The sequence below is a fragment of the Antechinus flavipes genome, chromosome 3 (assembly GCF_016432865.1).
Source record: "Antechinus flavipes isolate AdamAnt ecotype Samford, QLD, Australia chromosome 3, AdamAnt_v2, whole genome shotgun sequence".
NCBI classification, from domain to species: Eukaryota; Metazoa; Chordata; class Mammalia; order Dasyuromorphia; family Dasyuridae; genus Antechinus; species Antechinus flavipes.
This window is the reverse complement of record NC_067400.1, coordinates 546,022,699-546,042,105: the sequence shown is the minus strand read 5'-3', so window position 1 is coordinate 546,042,105 and position 19,407 is coordinate 546,022,699. Positions and strand designations below refer to the sequence as shown.

The window sequence follows — 19,407 nt, the reverse complement described above, 5'->3', positions numbered from 1 at the left end:
ACTATAATAACTCCAGAAGTATAAAGTCTATAAACTTAAAGAAAATGTATCAATTAAAAAAATTAATTATTTATATTTTACATTTCCTTAGTTTTGTGAAGTTTATATGATTAAGTGATGTATATTAATTCTAAAAAGACAGGGCACCCTATCACTCACTGTGCATTGTATGAGAGATTTGGGATGACCCTGTCTTAGACCACCAGATTAATAGAGGACATCCTTTAGCTTCATTACCTGAGTTGTATAAACTGTCTCCTAAGCATCAAAACCTGATTCTCAGGATGACCTTCCGGCCAGATATCACACACACAATCCTTTCAATCACTGAGTTGCAGGTGATGAAAGTTTCTATAAAGTTTTCAGTAACTAAAGAGTTATATGGTACAAGATAGTGCTGTTGGTGATAGTTAAACATATATGAGAATATTTTAAAAACACATAAAGTAAAACAGAGGATTACAAAGAAAATTGATTATACTAAAATATAGGCATCAAAATATTTTAAAATAAGTTCACAAATCCTAAGGTTAAGAAGCTTAAGATAGGAGGACCAATCAGAAGTTAATGCAAAAGTTCAACTTTTTTTTCTTTTCTTACATGATGGAGTACCACACAACATAATACCCATTCACATTTATATGAAGCTCTAAGGTTTGTAAAGTACTTTGCTTTTGACCCTTCTTGTACTGATTCAGGGAAATGAAATCACCCAGGCTAAAACAAGATGAGCAGTAGAACCATAACTCAAATGTAGGTCTTCTGACTTCCTGTCCAATGCTGTTCCCATCACATCACTGAACATTTTCTGAATAACTAATATAAACCCTAGCCTGTGAAAGAGAGCCTTTGGGAAGGACGGTCACCTGATGATTAGGTTGTCATCATCTAATGTCACAACAGTAGCTTCTGTGGCTTGAAGAGACATTAGTTTCGCAAGGGCTTCAGATGTTTTGCTCTAAAAAATAAAAAGAAATACCAGAGAAATATTTAAGACACAACCACGTCAAGATAATCCAGGGGTCAGGGGCTTATTGAACAAAATTGCTGTCATTTAATAATCTTGCTGATAGATCCAGATATTCTTCCTATTTGAATAAAATACTGCTGCTTCTCCCTCAGGCCCACAATGTCATTGCATAAGTTGTAATTCAGTATAGAAGTCAAAGCATCTGAACTTCTATGTATTTCTTAAAATTCTAATGATTTGCTTACTATTTTATATTCAACCTAATTTCTTTCAGAGTGGAGTCCCACCAAGTTGTAGAAGTGTTTTAATGTTTCCTTTTGTTTTGATGTTTGAGTGTGTATGTGTGAAGTATGACCAGAATGAGCACATCCCTTTAGCTGAATTTGGCTTTTGTGTAATTTAAAACTGAAGTATCTGAATATGAGTTCTCTGAATACAGGTCAAGCAATGTCAAGATCTGCAACCGACCTATCTTCCTATGCTTCTTACCTTTGCCACATGTTCCAACCACCTCCCCAGGGCAATGAATACAAAAAGCATGGGAGGTGTATCAAAGAAGGTGACAGGACTCTTCTCTGCCTGTTCAGCAATGGCTACCACCAGGATCACAAGAGAGTAGGCATAAGCAATGCTTGTGGCCAGCACAATGAGCACATCCATGTTGGCCGTCCTGTGTTTCAATGACTTGTAGGCCTGGACATAGAAATACCATCCACCTAGGAACTGTAGAGAGGAGAGGATCAGACTGTGGATTACTGCTGAGAAGCAACCCAAATAATCTTAGGACACAGCTCTAGCACTCTCACCCCTCCCCTATCCGGCCCCATCCCACCCTGAGAACACATGCACTTGGCTTTCATACAATGGCTTGTTTTCATTTTAACAGGTGACTTTTTAAAATGTGAATTCTAAAAATGAAGACTGAACTCTGCAATGAGGACTTATAAAGAATGGCCTTTAAAAATCAGTGAGTCTCAGCTGGGATGGTTAGATTCAGATTCAAACTCAATCATTTACTTATAAAGTTCTCCAGAAGGTGAACAATTTTTACATGGACCCTCCCCTCACAGAATTTACAGTGTAGTTGAGCAGACACAAATGTAATTAATGACATGTGATTAAAAGGGAATCCTTGATTAAAGACTGGGACAGCAAGAGAGAGGAACAAACCTCAAGATTATTTTCAAAGATCATGTTCATCCCTAAGACTCCAGGACTAAAATAACAGACTCTTAAAAGTAACTGTGTCCCAAAATGTGTGCACCAAGTGCCCCTCTCCCACTCCAAGAAGATACTCTTGGTTTTCCAACATGGAGCCAAATATTTAACATTTTAACTCCCTTAAAAACCATGAGTATTAGTAGGGTGCCCCTACTTCAGTGTGTAACCCTGTGCACATACTCTTTCCAAGTTTTGGGTTTCTTAAATGAAAAATCTGGTCATTGAATTAAAGGACCCCAAAGTCTAATCTAATGTTCCCTTAGCTAAAGAACTCTAAGTTATTTAATTCTCTAAGTGGCTACTGTTCTAATCCAACCCCCTTATTTTCGATGTGAGAAATCTAAGACCCAGAGATTAAGTAATTTGTCCAGTGCCACATAGCTAACAAATGCCAAAGCTGTGATTCAAACAAATACTCCAAGACTCCAGGTCTCGCCCTGTTTCCCTTCAGGATGAAGAGGAAAGCTTTGTACACATTGAAACGAGGATTATGACAGTGATCATTTAAGCAGGATAGTCTATGCTGTCCTTTATGCCACCCCGTCACAGAGAAAACTACTGCCCATCACAGGAGAAAAGAGAATATTGGCTACTAAGTGACCCACCAGGGCAGCCCTGCAGCTCAGGGAGAAAGGCCAGTCTGGCTAATGACCCCACAGGCAGCATCCCTCACCCAGCTCGGGCACTGCCGGGCCCTGGAGCAGCAAGAAGGGGTCCCAGAGTGATTCTACCCGGGGGCCCCCCTTCGGCCTGGGGCAAGCGCAGCAGCAGAGCTCTTCCCTCTCATACACACCTGGACAAAAGTGCACAGCACAAAGAAGACGAGATTTAAGACAGATAATCCAGGGATGAGGTTGTGCTCCAATACCATGGACTTGTGAGGCTGGCTGCTAGGTATCAACATGTAAATCATCAAGCACAAGACAGGGATGCCAAACACCAGACTGGACAGGAAAGACTTCTTCCATCTGGAAAGGAAAGGGCAGCAGCTCCATCATGGGAGACCTAACTCCCATTTGGATCAGTGTCTTGTTCCACTGATGGGGTCTGAGACACAACTCTGTAAGTGTACGTAGAAGGTTTAAGGGGGAAGTTTGGGCAGAAGGGAAAAGGCAATGCCCTCCCTCCCAGCCCACAGAGTTTTCCACAGACTTCAAAGGGTCTTCAGGGACTGTGGGATCCACTTGCCTAAAGGCAAATAAGGTATTATTGTAACCATTTTTTAGATTAGGTCACTGAGGAACAGAAAAACAAAGTATTTGCTCTTGAAATAAGTGGTAGAAAAGGGATTAGAATCCTGGCCTTAATCTTATTCTCATTTAAATAAAGTACCAATTGTTAACTTGCAAGGTGTTCTGTGTGTAAAATTCCTCTGAGGTCAGAGATGTTACAACTAAGGGACACAAAGCCATACTGATGCAAGACTGCATGAAATACTGGATACCAGCAGCAACAGTTACAGAGACAAGCATGCACCAAGAGAAGCCAAAGATTCTGGGTCAAAGAGAGAAAGACACTTATAACCTTTGGGTTATTTTTAACTGTTCTACCTACTGTTTGATTTCGTTCTTGTGATCCAAATGATGACCATTGGGATTTTTCTGAGCCAGGGAAGCATGAAAGCCGATTCCCTTTTTAAAAGAAAAAGAAAAAAAAAAGTAGAGAATCCTTGGTAAATGAATGACCACATTGGAAGAAGTATTTCATAATTAATGTGATGAATTTATGACTCTCACTTTTTTGTTCCATTAGCAATGGCTTGTAAGTTTTCATTTGTTCTTCTACATAAAAATGTACAAATTTTACCTGCTTCTTCCCCTAACACACAAACACATTCTCTCTCTCTCTCTCTCTCTCTCACACACACACACACACACACACACACACACACACACACACACACTCTCACACAAAATAAGCAAGCACAAGCAAAAGTCTCCATCCTGGGTCCAGCATGCATAATGCTTTACAGAATGTCTCCCACTCATAAAAGCAGCAATGCTTTCTTTTTATGAACTGCACATACAGAAAAGTCTTCTTCTTCGGATTCCAATATTCAGAGGGCTTCAGAGCTGGAAGGTCTCTAAAAAAAATATTCCAACTCCTACATTTTGGAGAATTCAGATTGAAAGGGAATTGGGACTTGCCCAAAGGCAAGTTGCTTCTCCTCTTCCTCTTACTGATAAAAACTAACATAATCATGTATTTACACTGTACTTTTCTCACAATACTGTGAGTAGTGAAAAATATGTTTCATATTATAAAACTGAGGGTCAGAAGGTTGAAAACTTGCTGAAGGTCATACATCTAGTGTTAGAGCAGCAGTTCTTGAAATGTGTTCTGGGAACCCTTTTGATTGCTAAGGCCTTCCACAAGATCCTTAAGATCAAAATCTTTTTATAATAAAACATTTTCATTTATAAGATAGTAAATATAGAAGAAGCAGCCCTTACATTTAAAGTTCTTTGGAAGGGTCCTCAATAATTTTTAAATGAGTAAAGGGATCCAGGGATCCTGAGGTCAAAAAGTTTGAGAAATGCTGTTTAGAAGGACCTAGATCTTCTGATGTTTATTATATACAGATATCTTTCCACTAACTCCTATGATTTATAAAATCACTCAACAGTTAGGCACATTCCACATTTACACACATGCACACTTCTTTCCTACTCTTCACCACATAAGGACTTTTAATTCTCTCTTTACAATGCCCATAGGGAAAAACTACCAGGAAATGACAACTTTCATCACAGCTGTTGAACAATAAAAAATCAAATATAGCTGGAAAAGGGAGTATGAGAGAGATGAGGACGTCTGACAATCTTGAGAAAGAGAGCCATGTATGACTAATTCCAACACTGTGGTGCTAGGAAAAGATACACGAGCTGCAACAAAGAAGGTCCAAGCCAGAAGTGGGTGAAATTTCTCAAAATGCCAAGGAGGATACAGCTATAGCTCTGCTGGGTTTGAGACCAAATGAAGATGGTAAGTAACAGAGGACATAAAACTTTGAGAGGCCTTAAAAAGCTGCACTCCAATAAAAATGAGAGGCATAAATAAAGATAAAATAAAGTACAGGAGTAGAACCTTATTGTATTTTTTAAAAAAAGACTAGAAATCATTATCTCAAAGTAGATGTTAAAATAGATTTAATCAAAAGACAAAAACCACACTACATATCAGCTCTTATTCAATATTGTTTTAGATTATTTAAAATAACTAAGCAGTATAAAATACCAAGAGTATACCTGCCAAAACAGACTTGGGAACTATATGAACATAAACATTTTTTATACAAATAAAATCAGATCTAGCTAATTAAAGTAATACTTATTGTTCATAGCTAGGTAAAGCCAATATAATAGAAAAAATGACTATTTTACATAATTAAACTATTTAATACTATCCCAATTAAATTACTAAAAAATTATCTGAGTTAAGTAAAAATGAAGTTCATTTGGAAGAACCAAAGTTAGAAACCTCAAAGAAATCAGGGGAAAAAAATATGTAAAAGAAGTAGATTCAGTAGTATCAGACCTTAAACTAAATTATAAAGTGAGAGCATTATTGAAGTATAAAACAGATAATTTTGATTAGTCTAAGTTAAAATTTACTTGTATAAATAAAATCTATGCAGTCAAGAATAGAAGAAATGAAGAAAATTGGGGGAAATTTTTCATAGATAACTGGAATGCGATTGGTCTGGAATATTATTGTGGTATAGGAAATGATGATCTGGTTGACTGATAAAAAAAAGGAAAGACTTAAGAATTTTGAAGGAAGATGCTCTACACCTTCAGAGAAACAGATAGGTAGAAATAAACATAGTACAATTTACATGTGTATGGGTGTATATATGTTCATTTATCGGTATCAATGTATATGCATACACATTTTATAAATATAAATATACATGTATGTACATATATGTCTATATCTGTGCTTAATTGTAACCTTTTTTAGGGAGGTGTGAGGGAAGAGAAGGGCAAAAATAAAATTTAAAAGAGCACAGCAAAAACAAACAAACAAAAGAAAACCTACAAGGTAGCAAAGAAAAGTTGAGCACCTCTGAAAACAATATATTGTATATTTAAATAGGCTTTCTTGAAATGGAAATTTATTGTTTTATATTGAATTCTCTTAAACTCTGCTATATACATAGCAATGTTGTTTTTTCCTTTTCTCATTATGAATTTACATTTAAAATAAAGTTTTAAGTTTATCCCAAAATAAATAAAAGCTGTGTACAATCACTGCCTTCTAGAGATTCTTACCTTTGCAAACATGACTTTTATATTTTATATCACTCTTTTATTTCAAAGGGTTGATATCCTTCAAGATTTGTTGAATATTAACAGCATGCCATAGCCATTGAACATGCGATGTTTATTTGGTTTTTAAACGGTGGAAAAGTCACTTTTATTATTAAAGAAAATTATGAATGAACATTGCTAATCTTGCTTGAAAATGCTACATTTCATAAGAGATTTTTAAAAAGTTAAGGTCAAGATGCAATTTTATCCTATTCTCTAAAGATTGCATTGAAATCTTATTTGGTTTCCTTTTTCAAAAATCAAGCTAGTCATTACTAATGGTCTCTAATACTAATCAAGGGGGAACCTTGATCAAAAGGAATGAATACTTAAGGTAGCTCCTTGAGGGAAGACTACATCTTTTCCATCTTGGCATCTTCTCTGGTACAGTTCAATGCACAGAGAAAACACCTGACTATGCATATGATGAATAAAGGAAAAGTGTTAAAATATTAGTTCATCAGGAATTACCAAGGTTCATGGGCCAGGCAACTTAGCTCCAAAATGAACACGGGTGCAAAAATGTTGAATTACAATCTACCTCCTTACTATTTCAGATTACCTAATATTTAATCTTGATGAGTTCGCTTTAAAATAACTTACCTCAATAATTTTTATAATATCCCGAGGACCCACGATTTCAGGATCAAACCTGATGTGAGCCTTGCTAGTAGCAAGGGCCACAGAGGCATAGAGAATGCCATTGGTTTTGGTCAGCTTGGATTCAATATTATAAACACATGAAGCACAGGTCATTCCTGTGACCTGCAAATCATAAAGATAAAAGAGATATTTACAAAGAACCTGCAGGATCTAAGCCAGGATTCCCCAACATCTACACCATTAGTCACCCATCTATCACAAATTAGCCACCACATTCCTTCCCATCATCTCTTAAGTGGCCAATAATCCATAGATTGTAAAATCACCAGACCACAGATCTTGAGGCAGAAAACATATGGGAGGTTATCTGGAACCAATCCCCTCCCCGACTTTTTGCAGATGAGGAAACTGAGGTCCAGGGCTGATAATTCACTCATGGTCTCACTGGTAATAAGCATCAGAGACTGAATTTGAATTCACATCTTTTGACTATGTGTTATGGGAGCCACCTACTAGTGGATGCTAATTCTGACCAGCAGAACAGATCCCTTCATGTGAGAGGATGATAACAATACAAGGAGACTGAGAGGCAGTTGCATTCTCTGATCTTTCTCCTCTTCCCTCTTGCCTCCAATTTATTTCATTCCTAAGCAACATCTGCGATAGTAAAGGCTGCTTCCCAAAGTGGGGACTTTCAAAGAACTCACCCGCCCCTTCACACTTAGGCATGCATGGTCCTTCACAACTATGAAGTCAGCAATCTTTCCCCATGTTACTCCCACTCAATCAGAGTTAACTCTCCATATTAACATCATCCATCCTACTCCCCCCTAAGTATCTTCAAAGACATAAATAAAAGGTAGTTCTTCTCTCATAAAAAGATTGTGAATCCCTTCTCTAGGGATTCTCTAGGCAATCACATTGATCAATAAATGGGGATTGGGCACCTGACACTCAAACTGTCAGCTCTAGGAGTTACTGGCTGTATGTAAGAGGTATCTCTCCATGGGTATAATGATGCCTGCTCTTCATCTACCTTAATGATATTTAGGAAAGAGATAAGGTATTTGTAAAAACAATGTGAGGTCCTTAAAACTTAAGCTCTTTCCCAGCTAAGAAAGAGACTGGCATCTTTTAATTCCATAATTGTAGAAAAGGAGGAAATCATTGCTGCAGCATGCATACAATGAACCAGACAATGAGTACTAATATTCAGCATTCTCCTTCAGTAAGAACTTAATTGCTACATATAATAGCTTGCATTTATATGGGGCTTGATATATCTTGCACAAAATATCATCTGCATAAAAACCCATAAGCCTATTTTAAAAGGATTAGATTGGACAAAGGAGATAAAACCTGAATAACACAGAAATACAGAATGTGAAAGTTGGAAGGGACTTCAGTAGCCATTTAGCCCAACACACATTGAAATTAAAAATATAATTTAAGATAATACAACATAATATAAAATAATGGGACAGCTATTTGAGTGCCAGGTCTGGAGTCAGAAAGATCCAAATTCAAATCTGGCCTCTACACTTACTAGCTATGTGACCCTGGGTAAGTCACTCAACCCCATGTGCCTCAGTTTCCTCATCTGTAAAATGAGCTGGAAAAGGAAATGGCAAACCATTCACGTCTCTGTCAAGAAAATCCAGAATGAGGACATCGAATCAGACAAAACTGAAAATGACTAAACACACACACACACACACACACACACACACATTATATTATATAATTATATATATAATTATGCACTATGTAGGTATGTATATATACACATACACATATTTATATAGAGACATACAAATACACATGCATGCATATATACACTTGTATATGTGATAAAGTTTGACTCAAAAATATGGAAAATGGAACAAAAATGAGATCTCTTTCAAAGAAAAAAGTGTGTATATGTGTGTTCATATATGCATGTATGTATATAGCTAAACATTTAAAAATAATGCCAAGTACAATCTAGACCCAGGATTGTATAAGCTGGATTTGGGAGGGATGTCTGGCCTATATTTGGCCCAGTGCAGTATCCCCATTTACAGATAAGGAACCTGAGTGCAGCAGATCATTAACATCTGATTCAAAGTCACAGGTGTTGGAATCTTTACAGACTGCTAACTCATTAGAGTTGATAGATTATTGATGTGATCTTACAAGAAGATGTTTTGGGCCAGAACCTGAAACAAGTTACTAAGTAGAACTAATTGATACAATGCTTGTGTTTGCACCTTTAGTCATTGGAGTTGACACATTTGGGAAATTTCAGGGTTAAGTATGGGATATCTGAATTCACACCTCCCTTGAAGCTCTTTGGGCCAGAGAGCACTATGGGAGAAAACCCATAATCCCTCTCTCTCATATCCCACAATTCATCCCTCTTGTATAAAAGAAACAGACAGAGGCTTTTAGTCAGATTTCACTAGAATGACATGAAGAGTGGAGCTGGCTGGAGGCTGAAGAAAGCAGAGGCAGAGGCTGAAGGACAGAATCTTTTGGATTTGGCGACATTCAGAGGGAGCTCTTGGAACCAAGCAGAGAGATAGACCTCTAAGCTAACCGGGCTATAGTGGAGATAATAAAAGATCTGAACTTTTATCACCTGGCTGCATTTGGGAGGAAGATCACCACATTTTGGCGCCCGAAATCTCGACTTGTAGCTTCTTCACTCTGAGGAACTTCTTTGACTGGCCCATTGAAGCTCTATTTATGCTCCTTCAAGAGAGAGATTGTGGGTTTTCTCCCATAGTGCTCTCTGGCCCAAAGAGCTTCAAGGGAGGCGTGAACTCATAAAGTTACAAAGTTTACTTTGTGAAACTCCCATACTTGTGAACTCCAATGAGTAAAGGTGTGAACACAAGCCTTGTATTAATTAGTTCTACTTAGTACCTTGTTTCAGGTTCTGGCCCAAAACATCTTCTTGTAAGATTAGATCAACTCTAATTAGTTAGCAGTTTGTAAAGATTCCAACAACACTGATGTAGAAAGACCACAAACCCAAGCCTTTTAAGTTTAATGCTTTTATTATACCACATTGCTTCCCTCAATGCTGAGATCCATAAGAAATTCCTGTGTACATTATAGTGACCAATAATAAAAATAACACTCAGCAATATCATAAAGGCAAATTAGCTCAAAACAGCACTATAGCTCAAAATACCACAAAAGATTAAAGCGCTATAATTTTTATAATGTTAAAAAATAGTTCTTAAATGAAATGATTCATTTTCTTTTAGACTAGGGGCTAATGCATAGCACAGAAGAGCAAACTGGCTGATTTAGTGTCTTTTGCAGATTATGGTAGTATGGGAAATGGAAAATTCTTCCAGGATCCATTCCTAGACCAAAAGCAGCAATCAGGGACTGCTAGGCTCTAAATCCCCCAGCACAGAAAGGAAGGCCCCATTCCACAACACCCAGTTCATTCCTTCACAAAGAATGGCACTCATCAGAAATTCAAAGAGCCACCTATGTTATGCCAAAGTTCCCTTTTTAATGTCATGACCCAGTTTCTCCAATTGTCCTATTTAGTTATTCTGCCTGAGGTTATAACCTTTCCCTCTTAAATGGTTGATGAGATAAGGTTTCATATCTTTAGGTTATAGACATTGCTTCTTAATGTTTGACAAGATAAAGGTTTATTCATTTTAGATATCATTACAATATTGGTAACGTCTCCCACCATTAGGTTATCCCCATCTAGGTGCCTCCTCCACCATGTCAATGTTCTTGTTAGCCTATAAAAAAAAGCTCGTAGTCCCTATACTCACTAGCCACTCTTTGAGATGATAGTCTCATCTAGCCCTGGGATCAACAATGGATCCATTAGTCCCAGTATTTCTTTCCATTTAATAAACTACTGAATTGGACTCTAATCTCTTGTCTTGCTCAGTTTCTTCGGCATTACATCCTTAAAACTTGTCTTTAAATATTTGCTTATTGCTAATGGCACTGAGTCAGCTACAAGCAAACGAGAGACCCTTTTAACTGCCACAGAGCATTGCTCAATCTCTTTCTTTCAAGTCAGCTGCTTGACACAATAATTCCCTTACAGAGGGGCAGCATGGGGGAAGCAGATGCAGGGCTGGACATGGAGTCCTGCTTTATAATATTCCTCACCTAATATTTGCTAGATAGGTAAATAGATAGTATGTTCTACAATCATTCAAAATCTGTTTCTTACATGTCAAATGAATATAACAATAATAATAATAGTTAGCCTTTATGTAATGCCTTAAGGTTTGAAAAGATTTTTATAAATATTAACGCATTTGATCCTCCTTGGAAGGTGTGTTGGTAGAATCCCCACTTTACAGAAGAGGAAATTGAGGTAGGCAAAGATTAAGTGACTAGCCCAGAATCCCACACTTAAGTCTGTATGGTTAGATTTGAACTCAGGTCTTCCTGCTAGTGCTAGTGCTAAATTCTAAGTCTTGTACTCTAAACACTGGGTGACCTCTAATAATACCTGTACTACCTACCTCACACCATTGTCATTAATGAAAATACTCTGCCAATTTAAAAAGTAATACAGGGTGTCCTGGAAGAATGGCAATAGTAATAGTACTGCATCAAGACTTCTGGGACACTCTGTATAAATATTTTGATGTCCTCCTCCTGCCTTGTAGACAGGAATGGCAGTGAATAAGTGAGCACCACAAACTCGACCCAATCACATGGTACAGCTTCTCACTTTTCTCTGAGCAGCAGTTACAGTGACTGCTTATCTTTCGTTTGGGATGTATGACCTTTGTCCCTTCCAGACAAGGACACAAAGAGGAGAGTTTACATATTCTGGTTTATACCAGCCACAGGGTTTTACAGAGTCTCAATAATCTTTTCCATCTTTATAACTCCTAATATTAGCTTTTTACCCTTCAGATCTTACTTACTGAATGGCTGTTGAGCCTCCTCAACCTCTTTCATGGCCAATCAGAATCATTCTAATTTCACAAATGCTTCAGTTTTCTGAGTACCTCTTCTAATATTAGTTTACCTCAAAATACAGTTTCCTAAGCCTGCACCTCCCCAAGGTTCTTAAATTTCTCCCCTCCCCAAAAACCTTCTTTCATTCCCCAAAACCTCTTTCTAAGGCACTGATTTAATTCCAAAGTACCTACTCCTGAAAGTGACAAATAATGACAGCCCATTGATTGCACCACAGAGTAAACAATTCATCACTGGTATCTTAGGAAAAAAAATTTGTGCTGGGTTCTCCAAACCAGAAATGTTAGTCAATAGCCCAAAGAATGAAGCCCTCCAAAAAAATAAGGGGAAAGTATCATAAAGTTTAAGTCCCTTCTATATCTGAGCCTAGTGTCCCATTCTTGAGAAACTGAGACAAGAGGGGGAAGTGCCTTGACCAAGGTCATCTTGCCAGTTAATGGTAAGGTAAAGCCCAAACCAGGATCCAGTTTTTTTTATACTCTTCTCCTTCTCATTCTCCTCCCCAATACTCACAATCAGCTCGATGTTGCCATCTGAGCCAGTATAATCTTCCATTATTATAGCTTCAAAGCCCAAGTTCTGGACAAGCTGAGCTATTTCAAGAGGCTGGATGGTTTGTGGATTATACTTGACCTCTGCTTTTCCAGCCATTAGAGCAACCAGAACCGAAAGTATACCTAAAAGCATAAGAACAGCATTTTATGAATAGGCAACCAGCATGTAGCGTACAATGATAAGTGAAAAATGTCTCCGCTTAGGCCATGGCATGCCATATTGGTGGGACATGGTCATATTCATATATCCTCAAACAGAAAATAAACCTTGAATTTTACAAAAGGGAAGAAACTATTTTCTGAGATACTTGTAAATAAGAAAGAATTTCCTCCAATGCATTAACCTCAAGTATTTTCAATCCACAGCCTGCTGTCATGAGATTAACAAGACTTTGGAGCACCCACCCTATTTCCTTTCACTTGCCATCACAGCACACCTTGTGCAAATTAGAAGAAAGAAAAACATGTTTTTTTAATAAAATACTAATAAGGAATATTAAGAATGGATTTACAGAGAACACAAAAATATGCTCTTGTTATAAATTAAGCCTGTGGACAATATACAAAGAGGTCCTTTTCAGATCACATTTTAAGGATAATTGTCCCAGGATACCAGGAAAACAGATTATAGTAAACAGAGGACTGGGGAAAGGTTCTTCAATCTTTAGAATTGGGGAACTCACAAAAAAAAAATGAATATAAGAGAAAATAAGAATTGCATGAAGCCATGTGATAAATAAGGCCTACAAGGTAAAAGGTACTACCTTTTACCTGAAAAAAAAAATGCCATGTAAGAAAACTCTATGTTGGGAGATACCATTATTCCATGCTTAATTTACACAAAGCTCTTTTATATTCCAAATAAAGGAAACATCAAAGATCAGAAAATAGGCAAGGAACCAATTGTCTGAGAATTAGGCAAACTTTTATATTAATCAGAGAAAAACTTCTTACCAGGTTATTGGATAAATAGATGAGTAGCAAATTATGTTACCAAAAGGAGCGAATGTATGCCCTATTTCAATGATCCCTTAAGCAATTCTATAAGCTTACTCTATATTGGAATATAGGATAGATTTCTTGAATTCTACAAAGGAGATATATAATGCATTTATGTCTCTCACCATCTTCTTTCAGTAGATTTCTTTCTATGTTGGAGACACAGGATGCACACGTCATGCCTGTTATACATAAAAAGCATTTTTCTGAGGGCACTGCCTTAGGGTGAAGTGGGTATTCTGAGGGAAAGGGCTTTGGAGAGTGGCCCAAGATGTTTCTTTTGTGACACCCCTTAACATCAATTTCTTCCTCTAGAAGAGAAACTGAGTCCTTAAGCTTTGCTTGAGCATTAGAATCCACAGCATAACAATTCCCAACATGCTTTCTGGAACTGGTTTCTATATTTGAAAAAAAGAAAAAAGATACAGTTTAATAAATTAGAGAATCAAATTATTTATTTCAAAAGAATAAAAACAAAACAAAATACCATTCTGGTTAACTGAATGCTTTGATTAGTCAGTCAACAAGCATCTCAGGGCCTACTATGTGTCAGCCTGTATACAAAACAATGCGAAATAAAAGGCAAAACCACTCATTGCTCTAGGGGAAAGAGGTAGAGAAAAGGAGGAGAAGGAGAAGGAAGAAAGAAGAAGAAAAAGAAAAAGAAGGAAGGAAGAAAGGAAGGAAGGTAGGAAGAAAGAGAAAGAAAGAAAGAAAGAAAGAAAGAAAGAAAGAAAGAAAAAAGAAAGAAAGAAAGAAAGAAAGAAAGAAGAAGAAAGAAAGAAAGAAAGAAAAAAGAAAGAAGAAGAAAGAAAGAAAGAAGAAGAAAGAAAGAAAGAAAGAAAAAAGAAAGAAGGAAGAAGAAAAGAAGGAGTAGGAAGAGGAGGAGGAGGAAGGGGAGGAAAGGGAAAAAGAGGGAAAGAGAGGGAGAGGGGAAGGGCGGGGAGAGGAGAGGAAGGAAGAAAGAAAAAGCTGTGTTATCCAACTGACCACTTCCAAATGGGCAGCTTTACTCACAGAGGCTGTTTCATCGTCAAAGAGGATCATACCATCTGGGACCAATGGCAAGCTATAGATCAGATTGACTGGAAAGGCTGAAATTGTACTGACCCTGAGCTTACAATCTAGTGGTTTCTTTTTTAATCAGTCCCTCCTAATAATGCTTTCTTTCACTGGAAAACTGTGGCATAGTGGAAAGAGTACTGGTTCTGGAGACAAAGGACAGGGATTCAAATCTCATCTCTGATGCTATATGTGACCTTGGAGAATGAGAGCCTAACCTAAATGAGGATTCTTTTTGGAAAAATCTCTTCTAACTCTGGAGAGGTCCCTTCCAATTTTAAATCTATGATCCTTAGGATTTGACTCCTCTCCCCTAAAAGTGGTATAATGAAAAGGTCTTTTAGGCTCCCTTTTCACACCAGAATTTATGGAAAACTCTCACCTCCTCCAGGATCCATCACTAAGCTGACTACAGCAATCAGGTGACTGCCAAGCCCCAAGTCCTCCCATTCTGCAATGCCCCCAACCTTCCTTCACAAAGAATGCCACTTATCAGAACTCAAAGAGTCACCCATGTTCTTAAAGCCTTTAAATATTTGCTTACTGCTAATGGCAGTGGTTAGACAGAGAAAGCAAAGGAGAGACTCTGTCAACTGCGATACCTTTCATTGCTCGCTCTCTTCCATTCAGGTTAGCTTCTTGACACCATAGAGCCCTGGCACAGGGGCCGCAAGGGGGAGTGGACTGGGGCCAGACTCAGAGTCATGACCCTGGTTTTTAATCCTCTCCTCTCAAGTTTGCTAGTTCCTACCCATTTTTTGGCATGCCTAGAGAAAAATCAGCAGTTTATGGGGGATGCATAGTTCAGAGCCTTGACATTGCTAAGGAACCTTCTTAATGGTCTTGTCTCTTTCTCCCCAGAACCAATTCCCAACATTTTCTACTCTTACCACGAAGCCCACCAACAGACTTGGCCTTCTCCTACAATGGGGCCATACTTCAAAAACTTGTTAACTTACACTGATAGAGTTTCCTCATTTCGAAGTTTCCTAAATTAATTAAATCACAAGTCCAGTTCCTATCCCCATTTTATTTTTTGAGTTTTCAATACACTAAATAGCCAGATAGTTTACAGATGAAATATGACCTAACCACAACTATCCTATTTTGAACCTGGGAACTTTTTTTTTTTAACCCAAATATAAAATTTTGGTTTTATCCCAATTAAATGTTGCATTTTTTTCTTATCTAGCCTATTGTTCTAGCCTGTCAAGATCTCTTCAAATTCAAAATCTGCCCTCCAATCCATCGACCATCCCAGCTGTTAGTGTATGGGTTTCCAAATACCCAAGTGTAACTGATGAAGGATTTTAAATCCCATATGAACAATTACTTGTTGACTTCATGCTACATTTCTTTCCTGCTAACATAGGGTTAACTGTTCTATTTTCCTTATTGATTCTTCTTTTTAAAAAGATTTTTGTGAAACTAGGAAAAGTATAGAATGTAATCAAAACAATATGTGTGATGTACACATTCTATGCAGGTAACTGAGTCTGTGTACAAAGTCAGAACATGATTATTATTACTGCTCCTCCTCTCGCTCTAGCTAGTTAGCAGTTGCATTTTATCGTAAGGTATGCTTAAGCACTCTACAAATATTAGTTCATTTTATACTCAAAACAATCCCAGTGAGATGTCATTGTGGGTGCTTTTATGCTCATTTTACAGATGAAGAAATTCAAACTGAGAAAGGTTAAGTGATTTGCTCAGGGTCACTTGGCAAGAAAGTATTGAAGGACTCACTGAACTCAGATTCAACACATTATCAACTGCATTGCCCAGCTGCCTTGCTATATAGTCTTAAAAGAAAAAGTGCTTCCAACAAAATCAGAATCCTAGCTATAAAACTATAACAAAGTAGGTAAAGACTAAAAAATTTTACTTGGTCCAGTTTTCTCTAAGTATCTTAATATCACATCAGTTGTAAAAAGAGTACTTTGAAGTCCAGATCTAACACTTTGTGCAGACCAAGCCAGATATATATTTCTTAGAGCTGGCTCACTTCTAGTATAGACCCACATCTTCTAAAGTAGCATATATACTGATGTAAAAGTATTTAGTACTTAATTGCTACCTCCCTTAACATATAAAATAGAAAAAATGCAAACCAAAAGGATTCTTATAGCGGCATTCACTGACCCGCACATTTTATAGCACTGCATGATTTAGCATGCACAACTTCACAACTCCATGAGGATTGTAATGAGAGCATTATTAGCTCCAGGTGGTATGTATTCTCAGAGAAGTGAAGAAGCTTGCCCCCAGGCTAGCAAGTGACAGAGCTGAACTCAGCCCTTCCTCTCCCTATGCAGAGCTCTACTATACCAGGTAGTCTCTCCAAACAAATATTACCCCTAAGCACCTGCCATGATTTAGACACAAAGAACTGAATCTCAGCCAGATTAAGCATGTCCCAATCAAGATTACATTTAGCATCTTCTTCTAACCCAGCCAGTGAAGAGGCATTTGCTCCTGTTCCCATTTTTACTTCTCATGTTTGTCTGAAGCGGCAAGGAGGCAACACCTGGTAACTTGCAACTCCTGGAAATTGGGGCTGACATCATGAAAATACAGAAAGTCCAGTTTTGGGAGGTGGTCCCCAAAGGGACATCTTTTCTTCTCCATATACCCTAAGGGCATCCCTATACAATGACAATGTATGGAGGCAGCCTAGGCTACAGTGTCAAGAAAACCGAAATTCCAACCACAAGATGTATCCTGGCTCTGCTGTTAGTGAATTGTATGATTTTGTAAAACTAGCAACTTATTAACAGATTCAAGTTTCCTCTGTATCTGTGCTGCTTATCTTCTAAGTATTCATTGTGACATGCAAGAGATAAATGTGTATAGTATGCTTTGTAACTACAAAGTGCTATATAAATGTAAACTTCTATTAAATTGAAAGTTTAGAAGGGATAGAAGATGAATTCAATTAAATCAATATTTTTACCACTGCTTGATTTTTTCCAGAGTTCAGACTTCAAGTAGTAGGAAAAAAAATGACTTAATTTATCTACTTGACTAAGTCTACTTCCTCCTTAGATTTAGAAGCCCTGGCTATGGTGCTTAACTTTCGATCCAATTACCAATTATTTTGAAAAAAAGAAGTGGAATGATCTCTAGGAAATTAATCTAAAAATGATACCACAAGTTAAGAAATTAATAGTGTCATAGATTCAAAGATAGAATTTAGAGGTCCTCTGATCTAATTCTCTAATTTTATAGTTGAAGGACTGAGATCCCAGTTATGTGGTATGTCCAAGATAATAAAAATGATAAATGATTGACCTGAGATTCAAACCCAGTTCCTCTGATTTCCAATTCAGGATCCTTCTCCCTATAACATACTAAGCATAATTATCATGGAGGTTAAAACTAAAAAGTTGGAAATTTCATTTCCTCTATCTTGATTTCACTTTTTCCCCTGACAACATGAAACTTTACTCTGAGATATCATCTTAAAAAAAAGATGCAGTTTTTAAAATATTCTAAAAGCATTTGTGGAAAAGATATTGTTTGGAGTAAAAAACAATCAAATAAGATATAACTACCTTAAGGGAAAAAACCAAAATGTCAAAAGGCCTTGAGCATTCTCATGTTCATTTTGTACTATCCACATGAGAATTTTACCTGGCTTTTGGGAATAATATGAATCTATTCAGTCATTCAATGTAAAAGGGAAGACTGCTTTACTGTTATTCCATAAGAAAATAAGCCACCTGTCAGACTAGCTAGATACCATATTATTAGATAAAGAGAAAAAGGGAAGACAGTTGACAAGGAAATTATCAGATTATTAGATACATACCAGTTACAATGAATGCCTCAAATCCCATGTCTTCAATAGCAGCTTTTAGCTCTTCAGGGCTCACTACTGAGGTATTATAATGGATCGTTCCAATCCGTTCAGCTAAAGAGACTGAAACTTTCCCTACCCCTTCCCTTTGGGATAGTAAGTTCTCAATAGACTGCACACAGGAAGCACAGGTCATGCCCTCAATGCCAATCACAACGGTAGTCCTCATTCTCTCTGCTTGGTTTCCTTGGGATCCTGTAGAAAGAGGAAGTTTTGAAGACAACTTGTCTAATGAATTCTCCAACCCACTACCTTCTGCTTCTTTAGGAAGAGTCACTTTGAAATTCCCAGGTGGGAGAGCCTTAATGGCTTGCTTCAAGGATAGTGGGGTGACATAGGCTGGGTAAAAGTGAACATCTGCACTTTTGTTTTCTAGAGATACTTTAATATTTTGCACACCTGACAGTCCAGCTATATTTCTTTCAATATTCAAGACACAAGATTTGCAGTGCATTCCCTCTACTCTTAGCTGTAGACTAGTAGCTGGGTTGGACTGGTCCCCACAGACTTCAATATTATTACAGGAGAGGTGAGTTGGCATTTTCTTTGGGTTATTGTCCTGTAACCTTCCAACGTCAATCATTCCCAAGCTTAAGGGTGCCATTTTGCTCTTGATGGTGGCTTCAAATCCCATGTCATTTATATGGTCCCTGAAGTCTCTAGGTTGAATGATGTAAGGTTGATAAGTAATGACAGCCTCCTGATTGCTATTTGCATTTCTCCAATCAATAGTGAATTAGAGCATTTTCTTACATGGTTATAGTTAGCTTTGATTACTTCACTGAAAACTGTTGGTAATTTTTGATCATTTATCAATTGAGGAATGACTTATTTTTATAAATTTATCGATATCTTTATTTT

At 37.4% G+C, this 19,407-nt stretch overlaps 1 protein-coding gene across 1 annotated transcript in view; it reads right to left on the bottom strand.

Annotated features, from left to right (window-relative positions):
• ATP7B (ATPase copper transporting beta) overlaps positions 1-19,131 on the bottom strand; it is a 55,417-nt gene extending 36,286 nt beyond the window's left edge. Inside the window, exons 1-8 of the mRNA XM_051987384.1 lie at positions 18,506-19,131; positions 13,751-13,934; positions 12,586-12,749; positions 7,108-7,269; positions 3,746-3,822; positions 2,985-3,159; positions 1,460-1,693; positions 867-958 (exon numbers count right to left, since the gene is read on the bottom strand). Coding sequence (XP_051843344.1) covers positions 867-958; positions 1,460-1,693; positions 2,985-3,159; positions 3,746-3,822; positions 7,108-7,269; positions 12,586-12,749; positions 13,751-13,934; positions 18,506-19,129 — 1,712 coding nt within the window. The 5' untranslated portion in view covers positions 19,130-19,131. The remainder of the gene's footprint in view (positions 1-866; positions 959-1,459; positions 1,694-2,984; positions 3,160-3,745; positions 3,823-7,107; positions 7,270-12,585; positions 12,750-13,750; positions 13,935-18,505) is intronic.
• Between the last annotated feature and the right edge of the window lie 276 nt (positions 19,132-19,407).